The 24,985-nt window shown below is 35.8% G+C and overlaps 1 protein-coding gene across 6 annotated transcripts in view; it reads left to right on the plus strand.

Moving 5' to 3' along the window:
* Positions 1 to 436: 436 nt before the first annotated feature.
* The window catches only part of GABRG2 (gamma-aminobutyric acid type A receptor subunit gamma2), a 133,559-nt gene continuing 109,010 nt past the window's right edge, over positions 437 to 24,985 (plus strand). For all 6 annotated transcript variants that reach the window (XM_075543188.1, XM_075543189.1, XM_075543192.1 and 3 more), the window contains exon 1: positions 437 to 543. In XM_075543188.1, coding sequence (XP_075399303.1) covers positions 437 to 543 — 107 coding nt within the window. The remainder of the gene's footprint in view (positions 544 to 24,985) is intronic.

Consider the following 24,985-nt stretch of genomic DNA (forward strand, 5'->3'; position numbering starts at 1 on the left):
TTCAACGCACACGCGCGCGCGCACACACACACACAAGCGCACACACTACTGGCAGATCGCAGAGAGTACAAGAGAGTGTGAGGGGCATGTGTAAAGCAGGCGTTTCTCTCTCCCTTAATTGCTTTGGCATGCTTTTCCCTCCCCCTCCCCCTGCCTCAATTACATTATTCCCCCAGACTTGGAAGCCGCTGCCTGAGCCGACGCTTTGATGGTATCTAGATACAAGCGTCGTCTGTGCTGATCTTATTTCTGCCTCCTGAATATTAATTTTTGAATCTGGTAGCAATACATCTCCCCAGCGACGGGACCTACTAGAGGCAGGTGGGGGGAGCCGCCATCAGATCATACGTATAATAACAATACAAAGGGGAGGGATTCTTCTGCAACCAAGAGAAAGAGGTGAGGGGGGTGGGGGGAACACAAGGGTAAAATAGCGATGACTTCGCCAAATACACGGAGCACAAGAAGCCCAGTCTACTTGCCTCTGGTACATTCCCAGAAAATGACGGCGTGGATGCTGCTCCTGCTCTCGCTCTACCCAGGGTAAGATGTGCCCTTTCTGGCGTCGTTTTGTTATGGAGAGATGGGGGAAGGGTTTGGCGGTGTGGAACTAAGGGAGACCACCCAAGTGTATGAAAATGCGTTCCTCGGATTTGGGGCTTTGAAATGCAGACAAGTCTGAATACATGGTGTGGAAAAGGAAGGGAAGAGAGGGAGAGGTCACTTTTGTTTATGTGTCCATTTATTTATTATTTTATGTATCTATCAGCTGTGTTTTATTTGGAAAGCCTAACAACACAGACTGTGTACAAGGAGTAGCGATTTGATATTGCTGCAATCTATTATCTAGGTGGGCTGTGTTGATGTTCCCTGGCGTCTGAGGCCATGTTGGAGTCGTTTATGGTGGGGGTCTGGGGAAAAATCTGAAATGGGGTCCTGAATCATACAGAGAGGTATGTGTAACCGAGAAATTGGGGGTGTCTCTCATTCTGTACACTAGTGTGTTACTTGCTCCAGACCAAGGCGTTCTTAAAATCAGCCAGCCAGGTTTTCTATTCAGCCCCAATGACCCGGCAGCATACTTCTTGATGGGCTGACATAGTTCAGCACCAGGGACAGCAGCCCGGATTAGGGCCAAATGGAAAGAGGCTTGTCTAGTTCAATAAATAGGGCATCTCAATCCACACCAGGCATCAGTGTAGTGCAGAAAGAAGGCCGGTAAAGGCGTGGGGGAACTAATGAACTCCTCTTCTGAACACTGTCCCCCTTCTGTGGGATAGGAGAGGGATTTGGGGCATGGGCATGGGGAAGAGAATGTAGTTTACTATGTACACAGTGTGGAGGGTACACATCTGGAAAATACTTGGCCTTGCTGCAGTATTGATAAAAACTGAACCAGGTGAATTCTATACCAAAATTATGGAACCTGCATGAATTCTTTAGAGTCTTGCTATGTGGAATAGAGAAAAGAAGAAGGTGGAGATGCGCAGTGGTGCCCTCTGAAGTATTTTGACCCTAATTTTTCTTAATTGTTTTACATCAAGAGAAGTGTCAGAAAAGACTCCCTCCACAATTAATTCATCATTCAACTATCTACACAGTCCTCCTTAGGATGTCCTGCCCTGGCAGTAGGTGCGAAAACATTATATTGTTTATACTTGACTTCTTCTGGGCTGACATTCTGAAATATTGCTCTTTTAGAATTACCATCCTCACCATAGTATATAAACAGCTATGGATGAAACTAAGGCACTCCTAAGGTTATCCTTGATTTTGAATGCTTACAATGTAACAGTTACACTAAAGGGAGCTAGAATTGATGGTAGCTAAATTATTATTTTATTTAATAAAAAATGTCTTCTCAGACTTCCCTTCCCTAAGGTGGGCAATGGGAGGTGCAGGTGTCTGAGAAAGAAGAGACCCAGCACAAACACAAAGTGAAAGCTTCCTTTTTGAGTTTCCGAGCAGAGAAAAGGGTGCTTAACACTTCCAAAACTCCTAAAAAATACTTCCTTCCTTATAAAATCAGGATGCATTTCACTGAGAGAATAAAATTAAGTAACTTTATGAGAAAAAGAGAGGGTCTTCTATGGAAAATAATATAAGCATTACATTTCAGTCAGATATTTTTGTATTAATATCTACACACTTCTTTTGTTGTTTAATTAAGATTACAGGTAGCTTAACATGTCAGAAATGAGAGATTGGTTGCTGATAAATATGATTTCCATCTTCCTATCATTTATGAAACCTGTGGATTAAAACAGGAGTGAACTTTAAAAAGTTCATAGAATAGCACTTAAGATGTTATTTTGTAGTAAGGTCTCTGCATTGTCTTCTGCATTATCATATGATTAATTATGCAATCAAATTGATAATGAAATTTTACCAGAGCAGGCTAAATGAACATTTTAAACAGGATGAAAGTGAGTCTTACTGTGATGAACTCCCTCGTCAAGAGACTTTTGCATGTTCTTGAATGTGACAGGGAATGGACTCTTTTCAGGCTGGGATATAGCATGTGATGAGTTTCTGTTTGCTGTCATTTCAGTTTTAAAAGTCGTTCCCTTGTAAAGGCTGAGTGTGTCAAAGAGAAAAGAGAAACTGATCATGACACTGATATTGAAGCAACAATGGAAAAGGAGAAGAGGGAGAGAAGGGAAAAGGAGGAGGCAGAAGAGAATGGAGTAGGGTGGGGGAAACCCTAGGAGTCAAGAGACACTTTCCTTCATGTAATTCTAAAGAATAAGTTTCCCCTCATTAAATTGATGAAACAAAAATGAAAAGATAACAAGGGAATTAAATCATTGGAATAAGAATTTTAAAAGCTAATATCTATTCCTATAAGTTAAATCATGGATTGCCGAACAACAAACTTTTCTAGCCTGTCAAATGCCTACTAGGAGTGCTGTCCAAGAATCACCTGGGGAAACTGCTAAACTGGAGATTCCTGGGACACTACGCATTAGTGTAGGACAGAGCCCAAGAACCTTAGTTTTCAGTGAACCTTGTAGAGTATATATCGAATTAAATGGGTCTATCCTTTGTAAATTTCAAAAAATAAATTCAACAACTTCAATGTTTACAAGAGCTCTGCTCATTGCCTATTTTATTGTTCAGATAAGCATAATAAAATTTTCACCCTTAGATTTTTTATTTGTATATGACTCCTAAGTTATATACAAAGAGTAATGAATAAGAAACAACTGCAAAAATTATAATAAATATGTATCATGTAAAAGGAGTCATTGATTACTAACTAAAAATACATATATGAATGAGTGTGAATGATTAGTATTCACTATTTTATTTATTACACATACACTTATTTTAAGTTTATTGCCCATATCTTGATGGTTTAAAGTCTCTCGGTATAGCTATGTTGTTACTAAAAGTAAAAAATTTCCAGGAAGGAATAAATTAGAACATTATAGATAAAGTTAGAATAAATTGGAATAACTAATATAAATGATCAATTTGTTTCTATGTTACCAGTAATAACATGTAATCTATTTATACGGATATTATATTTTTCAAATATTAATCAGAATTATGGAGTGGATTAATAATTGAGATTGGCTAAATCTGATTCTGAAGAGCATTTTAAAGAACCGAGTAAAAGGTTTGTAAGTGTTTTCTGTGTCTTGCACTTTTCTGCTTTAGGTGACTTCCCTTCTGGCTGTGAAAGGTTTTTAATCCCATGACTTAAATTTCACATAATTCAAACATATGTGCAGAATCAATACGTTGATGCCTAAACATATTCTTACATGTTTATAGACTTAATCTTGATAGAAAATATTTTTATTCCTTAGTTTTCTAAATGTGTCAACTGAACTTTTCTGAAAAAAATCATTTATTCAGCATATTTAATTTTTTATTAGTAGACACAGCATTTCCCTTTCCTGATACACAAGTCCACTTGAGAGAAAAGAAAGAAGAAGCACTCATCTCCCATTATTTCCTAAAATACAGGTAGCTTCCCAGCATTATCTAAATAAAACACTCTTATTGTTGGCAGGAATTTTAAAAGTGTCTTAATTTAAATAACTTTTTACCTTGGGCTTAATTTAGAATACCTATTCTCAAAAAATATTAACAGACTTGTTTTCACACATTTTGAAATTATTTTATCTTTTATTTCTACTAAAACTGAGTGCAGCCTAAGTCTGACTTTAAATCATTTATCTTTTCACTATTTATTGTAATTATTGCGTTGCCAAAGTGATGGCTACCTCTATCGAGGACTTCCCAAACCATACTAACGAGAACATTTTTCAGTTTAGTCTGAGGTAGACTCTACTAGCATGGTACATATCATGATTCTCTAAACATTTTGCCAAACTAACTGATCATAGAAATTTAATTTCAGATTATAATATGAGGAGTTTAGGAATTATGTTAACATTATGGGTGTCAGCACAACTTGAAAGAGTCCAAAGTCCAGTTGATTTGGATACTTCAGGTGCAATACCTTACTCGAGTAAATATGAAAAGAAAATCCATCATCTGCTCCTGACTTGTAAGAGACCTAAGTGATATCTTCAAAATCAGAAACAATATAAAATCATGCAAAATATTCCCTTCACCTCAGAATTTTAATACGTGTAACTATTGTACATAAATAGAACTGTTTTTTACTTCTATCTTTTTATCTCTAAAATGGTTATAATCACCTGTGACATAAGTACTGTTAACCCTACTTAACTTTAAACTGTTTTAACCTATCAATACTAGGTTCCTCAGCTTGTATGTAAATGCAAAGTGCAATAGCTGGAATAGGTTATCCTTCATATTTGTATCAGTCTATTTTCATGATATTCTATTCTATCCGGAGATAAAGGAATCCTGGTGGCGCTTTGGACTAAGTGTAGGACAACAAAATCTAGAAAGTGTAACTAAGATGCAATAAATCACATGAAAAATTAAGTATTACGAATAAAAAATTATTTAGATAACATAATGCTGTGGTTTGAGATCCTCACATTCTGAGTCACTCCATTTTAAAATTATATGTGATTATTTGCTTGAAGTCTCTAGACAAAAATTCTTACAACTTAATCTTTCTTATGAGGACATATAAACCTGGTAGATGCATTATTAAAACTATAAATAAGAACTATGTCTAAAATATGATTTCCTCAGATGTGGCATGTCTGTAAGTGAAGGACTAGTTCATGTGCAATTGAGTTAGGAGCTCAACAAATGATTACCATGTCAACATTTCGAAAAAAGAGAAAGGTCTTGCCCTGTCTTGTTTAAAATTACAAATTAACTTGGTCAATATTTTTCTTCAGATTCTCTGTAAAAATCTTTAGAAGAGCAAAAGACAAATTTGAGGCAATAATAATAAATCATTAAGGTAAAATAATATTATGACTTTAATAAATTTATATATATATATTTAATCACTGAAACCATGTGCACAATTGTTTAATTCACTTTCTTCACTTGAAAGCTTGGTGCCAAAGAAATTTAATTTCTATGGAATATAAAGTTATAATTTTTATAAGTTCTCTAAGACTTAATTTCCCCCAAGTTATTGAATCTGTGTTATTATTATATCCTCATTATCATAGCATATTGAAGTCAGCTTTTAAAATGCGATATGCAGAGGTTAAGGAAAATTTACAGGCTCCTTAGGTATTAGCTGTAGAGCAGAATCAAATCCCCCCTGGTCATATTTCCAGGAGAATACATCACACTACACAAGTATAGTAGTGCTTTATGCCCCTACCCCTAAAAGGTAAGAAAGCACCTGAATGATTTTCAGTTGCAAAAGGCCTCTCCGATTTGTCTAACTGTGAGGGTTATTTGCTATTAATTTTCTCCGTGTTCTAGAGAATAAACATCCTTTAAAAAGAAAATAAAAGCTCCTTCTAAATTACTTATTAGTGGTTTAGGGTACAATAAAATTTAAGTCTAAACTGTATTAATCCCTATAGTATAATGATACAAGAGCACACTTTGGTAATAATTCTATGTTATTATAAAAAATCATTGTATAACTTTGTATAGATAAACTGCTATGTAAATGCTAAATAAGTAGCACTGATATTACACTCTCCACCCATTCATAAGGAAAACCATAGGAATACCAAATAGCATAATGATGGGGGAAAAAGTGTGTTTTAGACGAAGCTCCTTTGCAATGACTGAAACTGTGTTACCGCCAAAGTTTAGCTGTGCAACTGTAGTCTGTGTAGTAAGATAAATATATACTATGCTTCTGCAATTTCCTTAGGCATTTTTAAATAAAAGAAACTGAATATATTGCATCAGTATAACCTTGGTAAAAATAAATGATGAAGAGTCCTTAATTGATTTTGTTGCTGTTGTTTTCAGGCTATCAGCTTTCTTATGAAGTACTGTAGAAAGCCCATTTTAAACTTTTGTTGACAGAAACAAATCTAGATATTAATAGAGGAATAAATGTATATTTTATTACCTCATTCATCAAAGGAATACTAGTTGGGCAAGGTTTGAACTGGATATATAATTATGGGGCGGGGAAGATACAAAAATTAACATCCTGGAGTTTATAATATCATGGCCTGGCAGGTGATGATCAAAAATGTGATACACTAATTGTAAAATATAACCTTGATAAATACAATAAAGAAAGGTTACCTAGTGATATGGCATGGCTTAAGATGTTTCTGGCCTGGTCAAGTCGTAGGACAGAGAAGCTATGAATTCATAGCACCGAGTTGCTATGAAACTCATCAGCACCTACCCAATTAAGTGATTTCAGACTTCCAACAGTCATTTGATCATAATAATCTTTGTATGTCTTATTTTCTCAAGTTATTTGAAAAGTTTTCATTTATTAAGGAGGCATAATGTATAGATTACATTTTAAACAGTTCTTAAGCTATTTTTATTAATTTACTTCTTCTCAGATCTATGGGATATACAAATAACAATATTCATGGCAGTTAAAGAAAACAATTTTAAGATGTATTATGCTATTTTATCATAGATGCAACTTCTCAAACATGTAGAATCTACTGAACTGCAGGGAGAGAGCTAATGTGTATATGGCCCACCAACCTCCGGCACTTTAGATTATGTAAACATTCAACCTTCGCTCTTTCTATTGGTTGCCATCAATATATTTTCTTGTCATCACCTCCTACCGCAACATTTGCTGTAAAGATTTGTCAAGGAATAGCAAAACAAAGTAAGCTCTCTGATTATTAAGTATATCATAATTTCTTTTATAGAGAAAAATGAAAGTATGAGCAAAATTTATACACAAATGAGTTATGAGCTGAGATTAATTTCATAATTTAAATCAAATATACAGTGAATTTTTGAATCTTTTATTAGTTGAAAATGGAATTGCTTAGAGTCTATGAAAATGTGAAAAGTAGAGATTTAAAACTTTGCTTTAAAATATTCATGTTATAATATTTTGGTCAAAGAACAAAATATGATTATAATTAAATATTATTTTTTCATCCATATTTTTCTAGGACCCCTGACATTTTATTCTATTAAAATAGGAAAGCAAGATTTTCATTTTTATCAAACTAACATTGTGCAGAATGCAAATGAGATACAAAAAAAAGTCACATAACCAAATTCACTGCCATGGAGTCAAATCTGAACTTCTGACCCACAGCGACCCTCTAGGGTGGGGTAGAATTGCCCCTGAGTGTTTCCTGAGAGTCACTCTTTGCAAGAGTAGAAAGTCTTATCTTTGTCACACTCTATACACAAGAAACCATATAACTCATATACATAAGCACACATCTCCAGTATTTAAGTAATGGCATTTCTGTCTCATAAAGTGATAGTTTTTTTTAAATAAAAGGAGATTAAATGTATACATATTCCTTTTAAATTATTCCACAGTGGAAGAAGAAATACGAAAATTTACATTTGAAATTGTGTTCAAATATTTCTTGCTTGTAGATAGAAAAGTGATTTTCCGTAATACTGCTTCAGAAGGAGAAGCCCTAATTGTCTAGTGGTTACACGTTTGTGCACTAACCTCACGATATGAAGCTCAAAAGCACCAGCAGCTCTTCAGGAGAACGAGGAGGTTCTGAGTCTCTGGAAGCTGCAGGGGGGTTGTTATTAGGTGCTGTAGAATAGGTTCCTTTCCATAGCGACCCTATGACCCGACGTACAACAGAATGAACTGCTTCCCAGTCCTACGTCAGCCTCATACTTGTTCTTCAGCTGGAATTTAATGAAGAAGCCATTCACCTTGGGGAAGGCCTGCCTTTGCTTCTCGCTGCTACTATGCTAAGCATGGATGCAGTTTTCACCAGGGACTGTTCTTTCCTGACAACATATCCAAAGTAGTGAGATTAAATTCCCCTCTCCTTGCCTCTAAGGCTGTACTTCTTCAAAGACAGGTTTATCTGTGTTTGGCAGTCCATGATACTTTCAATATTCTTTGCCAACAATGTAATTCAAATGTATTTACCTTAAGTCTTCCTTATTCAATGTCCAATTTTGACACACATATGAGGTGCACCTTAGTCCTTAAAGTAGCCTCCTTCCTTTTCAATACTTTAAAGAGATACAGTGTTGTGGAGTTGTCCAGAGCAATGTGTGATTTATTACTTGTCTGCTGCTTCCATGAGCATTGATTGTAGATCCAAGTAAGACAAAATCCTTAACAATTTCAGTCTTATCTCTACATCATGACCAAACCTGCAGGCCCAGTTGTGAAAATTTTGACATGCTTTATATTGAGTCTTAATCCATGTTGAAAGATTCAATTCTTGATCTTCTTTAACAAGTGCTTCAAGTACTCTTCACTTTCGGCCAGCCAGGCTGTGTCATCTGCGCATTACAGGATATTAATAAGTCTTCTTCCAACACTGATGCTGTGTTCTTCTTCATATAATTCAACTTCTCTGATTATTTGCTGAGCATTCAGATTGAATAAGTAAGAGGGCAATTCTACCTTTTGGGATAGGATTGGCATGAGATTGAATCAATTGGATGTCAGTGAGTTTTGTTAATATGAAGGGATAACTTGTTAACACCTAGATGATTACAGGTGAAAACAATGATTGAATCAACCTAGCTCATTTTAAACTGTAATTTTGTGTCATTTGTTTTACTGTGGTGTATGAGAATACCAAAGCCCAAACCCAACTCACTGCCGGGGAGTTGATTCTGACACACTGTGATCCTACCGGACAGGATAGAATTCACCGGTGAGTTTCTGAGCTTGTACATCTTCCTGGAATCAGAAAATTTTGTCTTTCTCTCAAAGAGAAGCCTGTTGGTTACAAGGCTGTTCTTTCAGCAAGCAGTTTAAGAGTAAAACCCCCCGTGGGATTCCTTGCTGTTGGAAAATATGAGCAGCAACATTTACGAAGCAAAAAAGAACAACACTGTCACTTAGCTGCTTCCAACTCAGAGTGACCCAGTGCACATCAGAACATACACCAATGGTTCTCGCATGCACGATTTAGTGACTGATTACATTCTGTTTTGAGTTGTACATTCTCACCCTCGTTTTAACTTGCTCATCCTCCATTAGCATTAACTTATTGTTTGCTGCCTAAGGAATCTTATCTAAGATTTTGAGTTGTTGTTATTAATATAATCCTTTTTAGATAATTCTTAAAAGATCTTGGTGCTAAAGACAGACCCTTTTACTTCTTCAGCTAAATTATTGTTAGATTATAAGATATATTTCTAGGGTATGGTGATTTACAGTTACAGGGTTATGAAAGATTTTAGAGCTTTGTTCAGCATTCTGGTTCTAGAAATTTTGGAGTTCATGAGAATTTGAAATCAGATTCTGTATTTACCAATTTTTGTTATTGGAGTTTCTCTACATAATTGTTGATCAAAGTGTCTCATCATGGTATGCGGGTGCCTTCAGTCATTCTTGCCATCTGAAATTATTCACGGAGGCAAGCAGCCACACATTCCATATCATTTTTCTATTCTCGATCATTCTTTTTCCTCCTATATTGATTAAGGGTAGAGCTCCCAGTCAATTACCATATATACGTGAGTTTAAGCCGTCCGAAATATCAGCTAGGCACCTAATTTTACCACAAAAACTCCATTAAAAATGTGCTGAAAAACTCGGCTTATACTTGCATATTTATGGTATTATAATTGTTGCCAAGAAGTTGTTCACCTGTAAAATGTGTGTGATAGATATATTTACATGGACCAAAAAAGAGTAGTTTCTGAGGCTGCTTAGGTGGTAACACCAAATACCTCATGAGAGGACTTGCTTTCTTTTTTTAGAGGTGTAAAGTCATGGCTTCATTGTACACACCCCCTGCCACCTAGTGGACTAACTCATAGCAACCCTAGAGGACATAGGTATAACAGCTCCTTGAGTTTCAGAGACTATATTTGTTTGTTTTCTTCTTTTTTAAAATTTATTTTTTAAAATTTTTTTAACATTTTATTAGGGGCTCATAAAACTCTTATCACAATCCATACATATAAATACATCAATTGTATAAAGCACATCCGTACATTCTTTGCCCTAATCATTTTCAAAGTATTTGCTCTCCACTTTGCATCAGGTCCTCTTTTTTCCCCTCTCTCCGGGCTCCCCTCGCTCATGAGTCCTTAATAATTTATAGATTGTTATTTTGTCATATCTTGCCCTATCCGGAGTCTCCCTTCACCCCCTTCTCCTTAGTTTTCCTCTGTGGAGCAGCTGGTGGATTTGAATAGCTGACTTTGTGGTTACTACTACGATTTGCACTCCACTAGGTCTCATTTGCACCTGAAGTTGGACATTGAATAAGGAACACCGGAAAAGAACCGATGCACTTGAATTATGGGCTGCCAAAGAATATTGAAAGTGCCTACGCTCTTTAGTAGCAAGGATGGTGAGACTTTGTCTCATGCACTTTGAATATTTTGTCAGGAGTGACCAGTCCCTGAAGAAAGACATGACACTTGATAAAGTGGAGAGGCATCAAAACAAACAAAATAAACCCAAAAAGGGAGACCAATAAGGTGGATTGACTCAGTGGCTGCAACAATGAACTCAAATAGAACAACAAGTGTAATGAGGCACAGAACCGAGCAGTGTTTCTGGCGTCTGTGCGGTCACTCTAAGTCGGAGCAACAACACATCCGTCCGCCCTCTTGGTCTCATGGAACATCCCTGTTAGCGCTTCTGCTATACTTCCTACTTTGTTGTTTAGTGCCTCTGTGATTCAAGAAAACCATTTCTTTTGAATTTTTCTTTGCTGACAGAATTCTACATTTTTAATATTAAAAATAATTTTCAAAGATATCTCTAGTAGTTTTTGTTTTTGTTCTTACTTTGCATTTGGAATTGATTTTGTTTGGTTCAATCCCATAGGAGAGCAGTGAAATAAATGCTTAAATTATACACTTTATAAATACTCTTTATTGAAAAGTTATTGGAAATTATAAAATTAATGTATTATCAGCTTATTGTAAAGGCAATTATTTTTATATGCTAAATCTGCTAAATCTTCTTAGAAAAGTCATTAATTGTATATAACCAAATTTGCTTTTAATTTAATAACATGTGCCAGGTAGAACTGTTCTCCTAGGGTTTTTATGGTTATCTCTCTTCCTAGGTGCCTCTTAGTCGAGTTGAACTGTTAGCCTTTCAGTTAGTAGCTGAGCACCGCCAGCACCACCATGGCACTCCTTATGTAGATAGACTAGCTGATCAAATTAGCCTTCGGTTGCATAATTTTTATTATGGCACTTACTTTTCTCTGAATTTCTGTATAACGAATTCATTGAAGAGACTGGAAACAGAAAGGTAAGATCTGTTAGTTATCTTTCATAGTAAACCACTTTTGTTGAATAGTTTTTCCATCTCTGGACAATATTCTCAGCACATTTTTCAATCACCTTTGGATTTAGAACATTTACTTTTAATATATTAAAGTCTGAACTAAATTAATCCTTCAGATTCTCACTTAGACCACTTTTTCTTCTTTTATTACACCTGACTTTACAAGTCTGTATTCTAATTCTATTTCTTCAAGTTAAAAAATCTCTGTCTTATGATACCTTTGGCTTTTGTTTAAGACTGATTCAAGTGAAGGAGGAAAGTTGTAAAGAAGAAAGATACTGATTTGTGCCATCTGGATGGCAGATGGATAATGCTGTATTATTGTTTTCTCATGAAGCGCTTTGGTGGGTTTTGTGAAAAACCCACTTCCTGGATCTCTAGTAATGCAATGTTCCCTGATAAGGTTCATGATGTTTGATAAACTCGCAGCTCGACTCCAAAAATACACCTAAAACAATGTGTTAAGCTTTTCTTCCAAGATGGGCATGGTTTTCATGATTACTTCTGCCTGGTGATTTTTCTGGCCTCCATGTAGCTCATTGTGGGGGAAGGCGGTCAGGTGGGCTCATCAAGACCTGATGGAAGTGATTTCTCTTGTGATTCACAGCTGGAGGTGTGAAAGCCAATCTTGCTTGCATAAGTTTTCAGAAAGAATTAGACCCCAGAAGTCTGTGGATGACCCAGGATTTTAGAGAATTCACGTCAACTCATAAGAATGCACCTTCTCTCTTTTCAATTACAGTAAGAATCAGTTATGTAAGACTTCAGTTTAGGAGCCATCTGTAAGTGATGTTAATTTTCCTTTCACTCACGTTGAGATGGTCAGGGAATGGGAATACTGTGGGTTATTGCTAGATTCAGTCTGGTTTGTCTCTCTTATATTGCTTCTATGCACAGAACAACTCTCTGCCTGATCCTGCACCAAACCCATAATCTTTGGCAGGAAAGGATCTGCATAACACTGCGCACATCTTCTACACTCGGGTGAGCAACCTCTTCCACAAGAGTCCTTTCCATGGCATCGTTAACTTCTTTCATATGTCTGCCCAGAGAGCGAAGAATCAGATCGTTTGTATAAGGTATTAGACCTTCTCTAGCAAGCTTCATTTCTTTTCAACGTCTATTGCATTTGTATGAAATGGGAATGCAATGGTTGTCATTTATTATACTCAGCTGTATGACCTCAACTATGATAGCAAAAGAGTCTCACTTAACATTTGGTTCCCCATCCAACCCATTTTACCTCAGTCACTGACTCATTTAGTTTTTCAAATCTTTGCTGATATGTAACTAGCAAGGAGACTTTTTTGGGCTTGTAAATATAATATCGTAAACTCCCCTCAAATGCGTACTCTTTTCTTCTTTCTTATATTTTACCTATAATCTTCAGTAAGAAATGTGACTATTTTCATTATTTTGTTTACTTGTAAGTCTCTCCTGCCCGCCCTCTCCTATCCCCCCTTGAACTAGGATCCAGGAGAGATGAGAGATCCAAGCTGAATCTATGCCATTTTGTTCATGAGCAGAATCCCAATTTTTACAGTTGCGTCTTTTCTCTATTAGATGCTTTAACACATGGTTAATTAAATAATGAAAATTACAGGTTCCTTCTCATGAAATTTGTCTTCCTTACAAAAGGAACAAAAATCTTTTAATCTCTTCCATATAAATCTCACTCTAAATTCAACATATATGGTTACAAACAAAAGAAGCAAATAAATAGGTCCAAACACTATAGTGTTTAGTGTAGACTAAATCAGAGTACACTAGGAAGACTTGACTAGAACTTAAATTTCTATCTCTGCCAATTGCCACTTAACTGTCCTCAGTGATTTATTTAATTTTATTTTGCCCAATCTCTGAACAAATACAAGATATCATTAATTCTTTGAAATTGTATTTTGGTTAGCTGTTGGTATGAGAAAGGCTGAGAACTGTGGCATTCCTATCATGTTGCTGTTACTGTTACTGCTGCTACTATTGCAGCATCGTTATTTATTCTACAGGAATATTTTTAAATGCACAAATAGTCACTACACTCCAGTTGAACCCCATATTGCAGCAAAGAGTGTGCAGCCCAGATAGAGAAGCTGCTCTTAAAGCACATTTTCAATAAGCCCATTACTCTGAGTCCTAACTTGTGTAAACTAAGCAAAACTGACAGCAATCCTAAATTCCTGGCTTTATTTTGCCAATTCCAACATAAAGAAGAAATATGTGCTGACACTTGTTTATTCTTCCTGAAAACAGAGTCTCTAATTGTATTGTTTTCTAGAGCTAGAACAAAATCATGGTCCATGAGTTTCTGAGCAAAATTACCCAACTCATTTCTAAGAACATACTCATGTCAATACGTGTGTTGGTCAAAGTTATATTGGAAAAACAAACTAGCAGAACCCAAACAAACTCACTGATGTTGAGTTCATTTTGACTTAATAAAACCCTGTGAAATCTAGAGAGTAACTGAGGAAGGGGAAAATCCAAACAGATTTTGCTACTTAATGTCAACTCTTTAAATTCTAAAAGTCACCCTTATCACCAAGGTTACTGTATCAGCTGCCTAATGGTTCTTTCTTAAGCCATTGTTCATTTCATTCAACAAACTTTGAAGATCCTCTTTACCATAACTATGTTTTAAAATAAATTCACATTTTACATTTAACAAACTCTTCATCATTTAACTGTACAAGGAGGTGAGTTTTGTCAACTATAAACACAAATGCAACCAATGTATTTATCATGTGCATGGGTGTTTATATGTATATAAAATTCTAAGTTATTGTCATAATCTATGTCAGTTTGACATAGGTTGAATACCTCATTTAAAAAAGATGTTTATTGATGATTCCTTTTATTATCACAATCTTTATAAAACTGACCTTTATGTTCTTTGTCGGGGGTGGCATTATGTGAGATTAGTAAAAGAATATTTATTATGCACAGAGATATAAATAAGTAGTACATATTTCTGGCAAAAAGTTGTTTAAAAAAACCCCAAAGCAAAGAATGATGACTCTACCATATGTGGATTGTTGTAACTCAAATACTTCTTAAGTGAAACCATACCAATGTGTATATATAAGTATACACATGCTCATGTGTATATATGTACATGCATTCGTATACATAATAATTTGTATCACCTTAACAATCTTCCTTGTGCCCCAATCCCTTAATTATCTTTTAAAAAATATATTTCTTCTATTTCATCATATCCTCTCCTCTGATTTCTTAAACATAGGTTATGTTTTTTATACACATGTAATTGATGATATGTACACTTTCTTATGGGTAGCTTCTTTTGGTTTTTGAGATACATGTTGCATGTACCATTGATTCCTTTTGATTGTTGAGTCCTATTGTGGGAAATACAGGATTTTCACTCACTCACTCACTCTCCTTTTTGTGATTTGTATTTGAAATTATTTGGTTAAAACTCAAAAGCAGAACAGTATTTTACCAATATTTTGTGGGATATTTTCATTTCACTTGGTAGAATTGTGGGGTTATAGAGTAGCTATATTTTAACTTTATAAGATTCTACATATTTTCCAATATATGAGAATCCTTGACAGTTTTATGTCTGTTTTAGTTATCCAGTTATAAGTAATCCATAACTTAGCACATCAAGATAAGTACGTTTTAATCGAATTCCCAGGAATCAAGACTGTAAGGTTAACCTGAGTGGTTCCAGTTTAGAATCTCATGAGGCTGCGGTGAAGTTTCAGACAAAGGCTGCAGTCCTCTTCCACGCTGGCAATCCATTTCTAAGCTCACTCCAGTGTGGCAATTAGTGATTCTTATGGGGGAATAACAATAGCAAGGGGAGCGGTGAGGCACTGAGGAAAAGGCACAGAGAAAAGGGAAGGCAAGGCAAGGAAAGGGAAGAGTGAAAGTAAAAAAAAATTTGATTGCAAAGTCTAATTTGTCCTATTTTTATTATTTGTTGTGTATTTCTAAAATTCATATTTAATTATGCTAATTATTTTAAAAATCATTTTATTGGGGGCTTGTACAATTCTTATCACTATCCATACATACATCCACCGTGTCAAGCGCATATGTACATTTGTTGCCATCACCATTCTCAAAACATATGCCTTCCACTTGAACCCTTAGTATCAGCTGCTCGTTTTCCCCTTCCCTCCCCATCCCCCCTACCTCATGAACCCTTCATCATTCATAAATTATTATTATGTTGTCATATGTTACACTGTCCAACATCTCCCCCTGCCCTCATCTCTCCTGTCCATCCCCCAGGGAGGAGGCTATACATAGATTCTTGTAATCAGTTCCCCCTTTCTACCCCACATTCCCTCCACCCTCCAGGCGTCGCCACTCTCACCACTGGTCCTAGAGGAGTCATTTGTCCTTGATTCCCTGTGTTTCCAGTTGCTATCTGTACCAATGTACATCCTCTGGTCTAGCCAGATTTGTAAGGTAGAATTGGGATCATGATAGTGCGGGGGGCTGGGAGGGAGGAAGTAAATAAGCACTAGAGAAAAGTTATATTTTCATCATTGCTACCCTGCACCCTGACTGGCTCATCTCCTCCCCACAACCCTTCAGTAAGGGGTGTCTGGTTGGCTACCAATGGGCTTTGAGTCTCCACTCTGCACTCACCCATTACCGATGGGCTTTGAGTCTCCACTCTGCATCTTGTTTATCTTCATGTATGCTAATAATTTTTGTTCATCTTCTCTCTATATTTATGTGATTATTTGAGTTAATTTTCTGATTTACATTGGTATCTTTGTCAAAATGCTCTTAAGTGTACATGTGTGGGTCTATGATTTGCATGGTTGTATCTGTCTATTCTTATGGCTATGCTATATGACCTTGGACATTATAATTCAATAGTCATTCTTAACACCAGGTAATATGAGTCATTCACATTTGTTTTCTCTTTGCAATACTGCTTTGTCTGTTTCATACAATTTGCATTTTCTTCTAATATTTATTTAATTCTAATTTGTGGTTAAAAAAGGGGTATGAAAGTGAACGGTTTATAAGTAAACTAATTACTCTATATGAACATTAAAAATATTCTGTTATATGCAAACCACCAAAATACCTTCATAGTCATACCACATTACTAAATTATTTATGCAATAAAAATAAACTGTAAATAAAACCACACGAATGCCATAAAGCCAAGGGTAAGTAGGCACTCAATACCCCTCCAACCATGTGCTAGAGTTTTCTAGGAGCTCTTAATGCAAAACCTATTCAAGGATAGTAAAGGTGGGAGATCTATTTGTTGATCTGATGCTGTCTGAATTTGCTTTTCAATCTCTGAATAGCTAGCAGCAGAGTAAACATTAGATGGAAAAAGAAATTTCCTCATTTGATTTTATTCTTCCTGACTTTAGATTGGATATAATATCCCCAAAAGGTTCCTAAGATGTATTTAATTATGAACGTATTAGAAGATATCCGAACCATACAGAAGCACACAATTTAGATGGGAGGAAAGTTACTTCATTTTAAGACCAGGAGTTGTGAATGTGCCCTCCTTTTTATTTGATGGGTCAGATTTTGTTGATTTTTCTATTGTTTCTTAAAAATAGCTTAGGTGGCACAGTGGTTAAATATCCAGCTGTTGAGCAAAAAGGTATTGGTTTCAACACATCCGTTTGTAGGAGAACTCTATGACACTCAAGAACTGGTGTTCAGTGATGCTGGGCAAGATTTAGGATGGAGAAGGAGAGGATGAACACTGTCAGAGGAGTCACAGTTCACCCCGTGGGCTGAAAGGCATATCTTTTGTTCCAAGGAGCTATAAAACTCACCTCAGTGGTCCAATACAGTTTGTTCCACTCCCTTATTTGTGTTTTTAGAACTTTCATCTGCCATGTGATGTGCAAAGCCCACTTCAGAATATATATCTATTCTTCTTTTTAATTAAATACTTTTATTGGGGGCTCTTATAGCTCTCACCACAATCCACTATGTCAAACACATTTGCACATATGTTGCCATCATCATTTTCAAAGCATTTTCTTTCTATTTGAACCCTTGATATCAACTCCTCATTTTTCCCTACTCCCCCCACCCTCCCTCCCTCATGAAGGGAGACAGCAAATGATGTAAGATATGAAAATAATAGTTAACAGATCTACTCTTATGAACACCTAGTTGTTCACCTATTTGAACACCTATTTGTTCACCTATTTGTAGCCACATGGTGCTACCACTATTAGTGGTCCGATGTGATCAGCTTTCTGACAAAAGTAAACCTTGGGGAGTGCAGTTCAATGATTTCTAACTCATTGGTTCTTGTAGCTGCCACACAAATAAACAGTATCTCCTCAAAAAACTTCCTTTTTTAGTCTCAATTCTTAATTCCTGATAAAAGCTAATCTATGATCCATGGCTGTGGTTGGCTTTTAAAAAATATTTATTAATGTTATATACATGGAAGGAGCCCTGTGGTGTAGTGGTTGCTCATCAAGTTGCTAACTGCGAAGTCAGCAGTTCAAAGCCACTATCCATTCCTCAGGAAAAACATAAGAGCAGTTCTACTCTTTTATTAAGGTCACTATGTGTTGGCATTGATTCAATGGCATTTAATTTGTTTGTTGGTATGTACATGGGATCATACTTTTTGGTGCAGAATAGCTTTGAGATTCATCCAAGTTGTTGAGTTATCAAATAAATATATGAACAGAGATCAATAGAATTAATTAGATAAATGCAAATAAAGGTCACAATATGATACCACTATATATTGAAACCAAAACTGTAGCACAATTTTAAGTATGAAAGGAGAAAAAAGCAAAAATTATAAAAAGAGAGGAGAAAAAATTTGTGAATTACAGCCATTCACACTTCAAAACGCATGTTAAGAGAATGTCACTATGAAAGTATCACTTTATTCAGCCACCTATGAGTATTAACTCTATGAATCCAAACACATGAATATTAAAATAAATTGTGAATATTCTAGTCACAGAATATAACAGTGATATAATTCCCAATACATTTAGATTTAATATATTTGCATACATTGCAATATGTGCATTCATTTTATATAATATATAAGAGCAGACTTTATCTTCATACAATTGCTGTGATTGACAATTAAACAATTCAAAATATTTTATGCATGGATAATGTAAAAGTCTTATTCATCTGTAGCCTTCCTGAAAATATGTGAACAAATTATCTGTATGTAACCTGCACTTTTTCCTCTGAAGTATGAGTGTTTTATGTGTTTGTATGGTAACTGCATGGTCAACAGTTCAAAATTATTGGCACTTCAGAGGAGAGAGATGAGCTTGTCTGATCCTGTAAATATTTTCAATCTCAGAAATCATAAGGAGTAATTTTCTCTATTTTATAGGATCTGAGTTGAAATGGCTCAGTGAGAGTGGGTGAGTGATAGTGTTTTGTTTTCAAAAGAATTAATATGCTTCTTGCCTATAGAAATCAAGATTTTATAACCAAACACAGAGACATGCAGATACAAATAACTTGAAATAAAGTTGTAAATGCTGACAGACTAATCATTTATGCCATGTGACAGTGCTTTACTGTTGTCTTGCTTTGCTATTTAAGTGTCACATTTTCTTAGCTATTCGTGTATTTGGTTTTTTTTTTTCCTGAAATAGATAAAAGGCGTTTCTCCTCAAATAGAAGTGAGGAGTTTTGATATCAGCATTGTTCTTTGCACTTCTTTCCTTCTGATTATCTGCCTTGTATAAAATAGAGACCAAAAGTGAACACTGATTAACAGGATCAGCAATTCTAAATCTGTCTGGTAATCCTGAGTCTGCACGTCACGCTTACGGTGAGAAATTGAGTGCTACCTGAGTGACCCTTGTTCTTTTATTTCCTCAGTAGTTTCCCTAAACCAATGACATTTGAGTAAACTTACTTTGCTTGATTTATTTCATTTCATAAAGTATTTCATATAATATGGAAAATCAATGTCACTTTCTGTAACTAAAGGGGACAGCAAAGAAAATGCAATGAAATCAGTATCACGTTATCACATTTTAATTGAACATTATTGCCTAATAGAAGTACTGAGCTTGCTCTGGCTGTCACCAGAAAATGAAGAAATTTGAGAGTGGCTGAAGACAAATTAGAACAAACCCTGATAGTCTGTCCTTAATGTAATTAAATGGCTGAAAATCTTAAGAATAGAATAACAATTTAATGCTTCAATGTCCTTTGTTGCTATGCCTGTGTATCATGGAAAAATATTGATGTGCACTACAGACAGGTGTTTTGAGTTTTGGGAAATACTTCTGAAGAATATTTTAATGAACATAAACATTTAAAATCACGCTACTTTGAATTCCAGTATACTTTGGAGCACTCTAGGCAGCAACTTCGGAATGGCCTTAGTGTAACTACCAACATCATGATCTAATCTAAGAACAGAAGTCCAGGTGGCACTGCGACAGTCTCTAGCACTGACATCTCACTCTGGTTGCATGTTAACATCATTTGAATACCATGGTCTTGGCCCCATTGTGTTGTTATTTAGGTGCCTTCCACAGGCTTTCATTTCTTTCTTCAGGACGATTTCCATACCGTTTGTCCTGGAACATCTGCTACCTCTTGAAATGATTGAATGTCTATTGTCTCTTAGGAGACAGCGATTTTTTTTATTCTTCTATTTTCTTTTGAACTTTCCTGCATCTTTTCATATTTTTCCTAAATTATCTTTCTTTGTACCAACACAAAACTTTAATTTTTTCTTCTGTTCTTTCATCTTGACATATAATGAATGTGTTCTTTCTTTAGACTTTCCAAATGGGTCTTTGCACATTTCACTATAATAGTTTACTTTTTTTACTTAAGTGCCAATTGAAATTTTTTATTCAGCTTTTCATTATTTCTTCCAAGTGTTTTAACTGCTCTAAGATTAATAACAAGCTTCAGAGTTTCTTCTGACATCCACTTTGATCTTTTCTTTCTATCTTGCTCTTTCTTCTTGTATCATGTTCTTGATGTTATCCCACAGCTCATCAAGCCTTCTGACATTAGTAATTCAAATGAGTCAAATCTATTAATAAAATGTTCCCAAAATTCAGGCGGCCTTGACTGAGGCCATATTTCATTTCTCGTGGATTTGGTTTTTACTTTTCTTTATCTTTCACCATAGTTTAAACAGTCAATGGTCTGCTCTCCAGTCACCATTTGGGTAGGACTTCAGTCTGTATGTGGACCACACTTTGATTTTTATGACTTCTAGTTGTTCATACATCAAAAATCCCATTTACTGATAGATATTTGCAGCTGCTTCTTCCCAGTAGTGTCGCAGGGGATAATCTTAGAGCACTGCTATATTTTAAAAATCACTCCAATTATTAACTAGGGTTAGAAGTAGGGACCTCTGATTTATATTTGTATCTAACTGTTAGTGTGTACTCCACAATGCATCCAATTCATAATAACCATCACACAAATCCTCCATGGTATGCTTTTGGCAGTGAATGATTACTCTTATCTGTTGTGATGATTTGCCTATCTCCTGTGATTAAAATTGTTCAAATATTTCAATTGTCAGAAAATCTCAACCAGGATAGACCCGCTGTGTGTTCCTGCAATGAAGGAGATAAGCTATTAAAACTGTACCGATTTAGTAAGTCTGCCACGTCAAACTATAATTAAGTAATTATTACCTAATAATGATAAAAAGTACAGTATCTAAATTCTACCCCGTCATAAATAGCATTTTGTTGCATGAGGTCAGCATACCTTTGGACCTATGTTCATTTATTGCATTTTGAAAATCCTATATTAATCCAATTTAATCTGTAAATTGAACAAATAATCTGAGGAAACTGATTTTACAAAAAAGAATCTGGCATCAGGCTTGTAGGAAAACTCATTAACTACCTGAGGTAGTGAGTTTATTGTGCTAAGCTGGCCAATAAACACATGTGGAGTAATTAAGGGGCAGAGAGATGAATGGCTCAGTGAGCCTCATCTTTCTAGTTCTCATATATCTTGCTTTGTTATGGTCAGACCAGGGTGCACCTGTCTTAGCCAGTTCCCTGCTTCAGGTGGCAAGGCTCACTTCCTGCAAGACATCCCCAAGGAGAGGTCACATGGACCTACCCTGAGGCAGCCCTGGGTGCTAGAGCGCAGTGCTGAGATGCTTACACATTCATGGATTTGGCTTTCCTCCTGCAGTCAACATTGTAGTGTGTGTTTTGTGAGAAAGATAAGAGGACCACTTTGTGGATTAGTGTCAGATATATGGGTTAATGTTGGACTTGTGGATTTGGGCAGCACTGGGTTGGGATGTTTCCTTGATGTGCACTTAACCTTTATATAAAACTCTCTCTTATACATATGTTTCTGTGGATTTGTTTCTCTAAAACACCCAGAATGACACACTAACCATGATACAACACAACACTGCTTGCTAAAGGCAAGTGAACTTGAAACACCTTCTGCTAAAGATCAAATAATCCAGTGTTCACTGTGAATTACAACTCAATGTAAAGAAAACAACTATTCTCATAACTGGTCCAATAGACAACTTCATAATACATGGAGAGGAGTGTGAAGTTATCAAGAGTCTTATTTTTATTTGGATTCACAGTCAACATTTATGGAAACAGCAGTCAAGAAACAATATGATGCATTTCATTGGACATATTGACTACATAAGATTTGTATCAAGTGCTAATGGATTAAGATTTGCACAATCCACCACTGTACTACAAACTGACAGATAGTTTTAGGATTTAGGGTAAATGAATATTTATATCCATAGGCACTTATTTTTACTGTGATATATCATCAGTATATTTATTTGCATACCATCTAGAAACTCTGATAATTAAGATTATGTATGCATTGCTTTCTATTGTTAGTCTTGGCTCTAATTAACTTTGATTAAACTATGTATTTTAAATATAAATAAATGAGGTTTCAATTAAATACATTAATAGAAATAGATACCGAACATGGGAGGGTGTGTAATATAGTCAGCTCATTTTATTATTAGCTTAGTTGTTACATTAAAAATAGCCAGACACCAACTGTGTGTTATTGCTTGCATTCTCACTCACTGAGATCCTAATTCCGAGAGCAGAGCTTCACCACAGGATTTCCAAGGCTGTCATCTTTGTACAAACAGAGTGCCACATCTTTCTTCTGCAGGGCAAATAGGGACTTTAAACTGTTCATCTGATTATTAGTTGAGGGTTTTAGCCCCTTTGCCATCAACTGCTCCATCTACCCATTGACATTGACTCAAGTCTAACCCATGGAGTCACTGAAGGGCTGAGGAGGACTTTCCTTTAGTATTTTCAAGATTGTCACAACCAGCAGGAGGAGACTGCATCTTCTTTCTCCTGGGGAGCATTTGGAAGTTGAAACTGCTGACCTTGCAGTTAATAGCTCAGTTACCTGAACAAATGGATCCATCAGGTCTCCACAGACATATCTACATAGAAAATGAAGGATATTTACTGAGCTTTTTCACCCCACAACCATAGAATGTTCTTAAATATAATCCATATTCTCGTTGATTGACTTGTTTTTGGAAACCTACTTACGGTAGGTAGCTTGTGCCTTGCAAATGGCCAAGAACCATGCAGAGTGGTTGAAAATGACACAAGGGAAGATAGAAATAATCCTTGCTTTAATGAGTGAATGTATTACTGTGAGCCCATGTGAATAAGTTTGATTTCCTAATGTCTTTTAAAAATATGGTATAAAAAGTACATAAAACACAAGTATGTTCTGATGAATTATCATTAATTGAAAGGAACATATATGTACAAACCAACCAAGACAAGAAATAATTATGTCCAACTTCCCTAGAAATATCTTCTCATCTTCCTCTTGATTTCCATCTTCTCTCTTTCCCCTCAAAGCAACTGACCCATAAAAGTGTAGATGACATTTCTTGTTGTCTAATTTTGTATTAAAAAAACATACTACAATCTCTCCATTTTGATCAACATGAAAATGGATAATGACTATAAAAGGTTACAAAATGGAAGATGGCTACAACATTCGATAACTTGGGAAACCTGTAAGCAGGCCAATGTAGTCATTCAAATAGAACATAGTTTAAATCAGAATAAAAGTGTGTGTCTTTTCACCATACTGCAAGTGGAGGAAATAATCTTGAAGCTTAATTATATGAAGAAGAAGGCAACATCAGGATGGAAGGAAGGCTCATCAGCCAAACTCAATATGCAGAAAATAAAATCTTCCTTGCTGAAAGTGCAGTGGACTTGAGGTACTTATTGATGCAGATCAAAAGTAAAGAAAGCTATTTGCTTTCAAAGTAAATAAAACAAATAGCCTTAAAACTACCAATTCACAACATCCTGATAGAGAAACGATTGATATTTGTGTAGGGTTGTATTTACCTTGGTCCACAATCAAATCTCAGAGAAGCAAAAGTAAGGGAGTCAAAGGATTTACTGCATTTGAAAATTCTGCTGCATGAGACCTCTTTGAAGTGTTACAGAGTACGGTGCCACATTGAGGTCTAATGTGTTTGAGGTCTACTGTGTACATGTTCTAATTTATCATATTTAAAATCATCTTGCATGCATAGGGAACTTGGGTTGTAAATAAGAATGATGAGAAAAGAATGAGGCATTTGAATCCTAGTGTTTTTTGAAGAATATTGAAAGTCCCATGGACTACCTCCACGAATGAGCAAATTTGTTTTGAAGTAAAACTGGAATGCTCTTTCAGATTGAAAGTGGGCTGCTTCTCTTCAAGTACTTTGCATAATTCTCAGGAAAGACTAGCCCTGAAAAGGACATTAGGTTTGGTAATCTGGAGGATCAGTGCAAAAGAAGATCCTCAGCAAGATGATGGACACAGTGGCTGCAATTGGCTACAAGTGGACACAATTGGCTCAAAACCAAACCAACAAACAAAACAAAACCAAAACCTCCCAAAAACTGTTGTGAAAGTTGCTAGGGACAGCAGGATTCCTTTGTGTTGCAAGTAGGGTTGTTATGAGCTGGAGCTGAGCTGCTATCAAGAGTTGAGCTACCAACAACAGTCTTAGACCTGGGTTTTGATTACATACCATATTCAGCCTAATGAGATTTGCTTGGATATTTTAGGAAATTTTCAGATGTCAGGAATTGTTGTCTTCTGCATCTAGTGAAAACATTAGCTATCCTTTCTTTGAAGATGACATCATGGAAAATAAAAGAGAAGGACAGGAGAACTTTTTAATGCACAATTGACATG

Source organism: Tenrec ecaudatus, chromosome 2 (genome assembly GCF_050624435.1).
Source record: "Tenrec ecaudatus isolate mTenEca1 chromosome 2, mTenEca1.hap1, whole genome shotgun sequence".
Taxonomy (NCBI): Eukaryota; Metazoa; Chordata; class Mammalia; order Afrosoricida; family Tenrecidae; genus Tenrec; species Tenrec ecaudatus.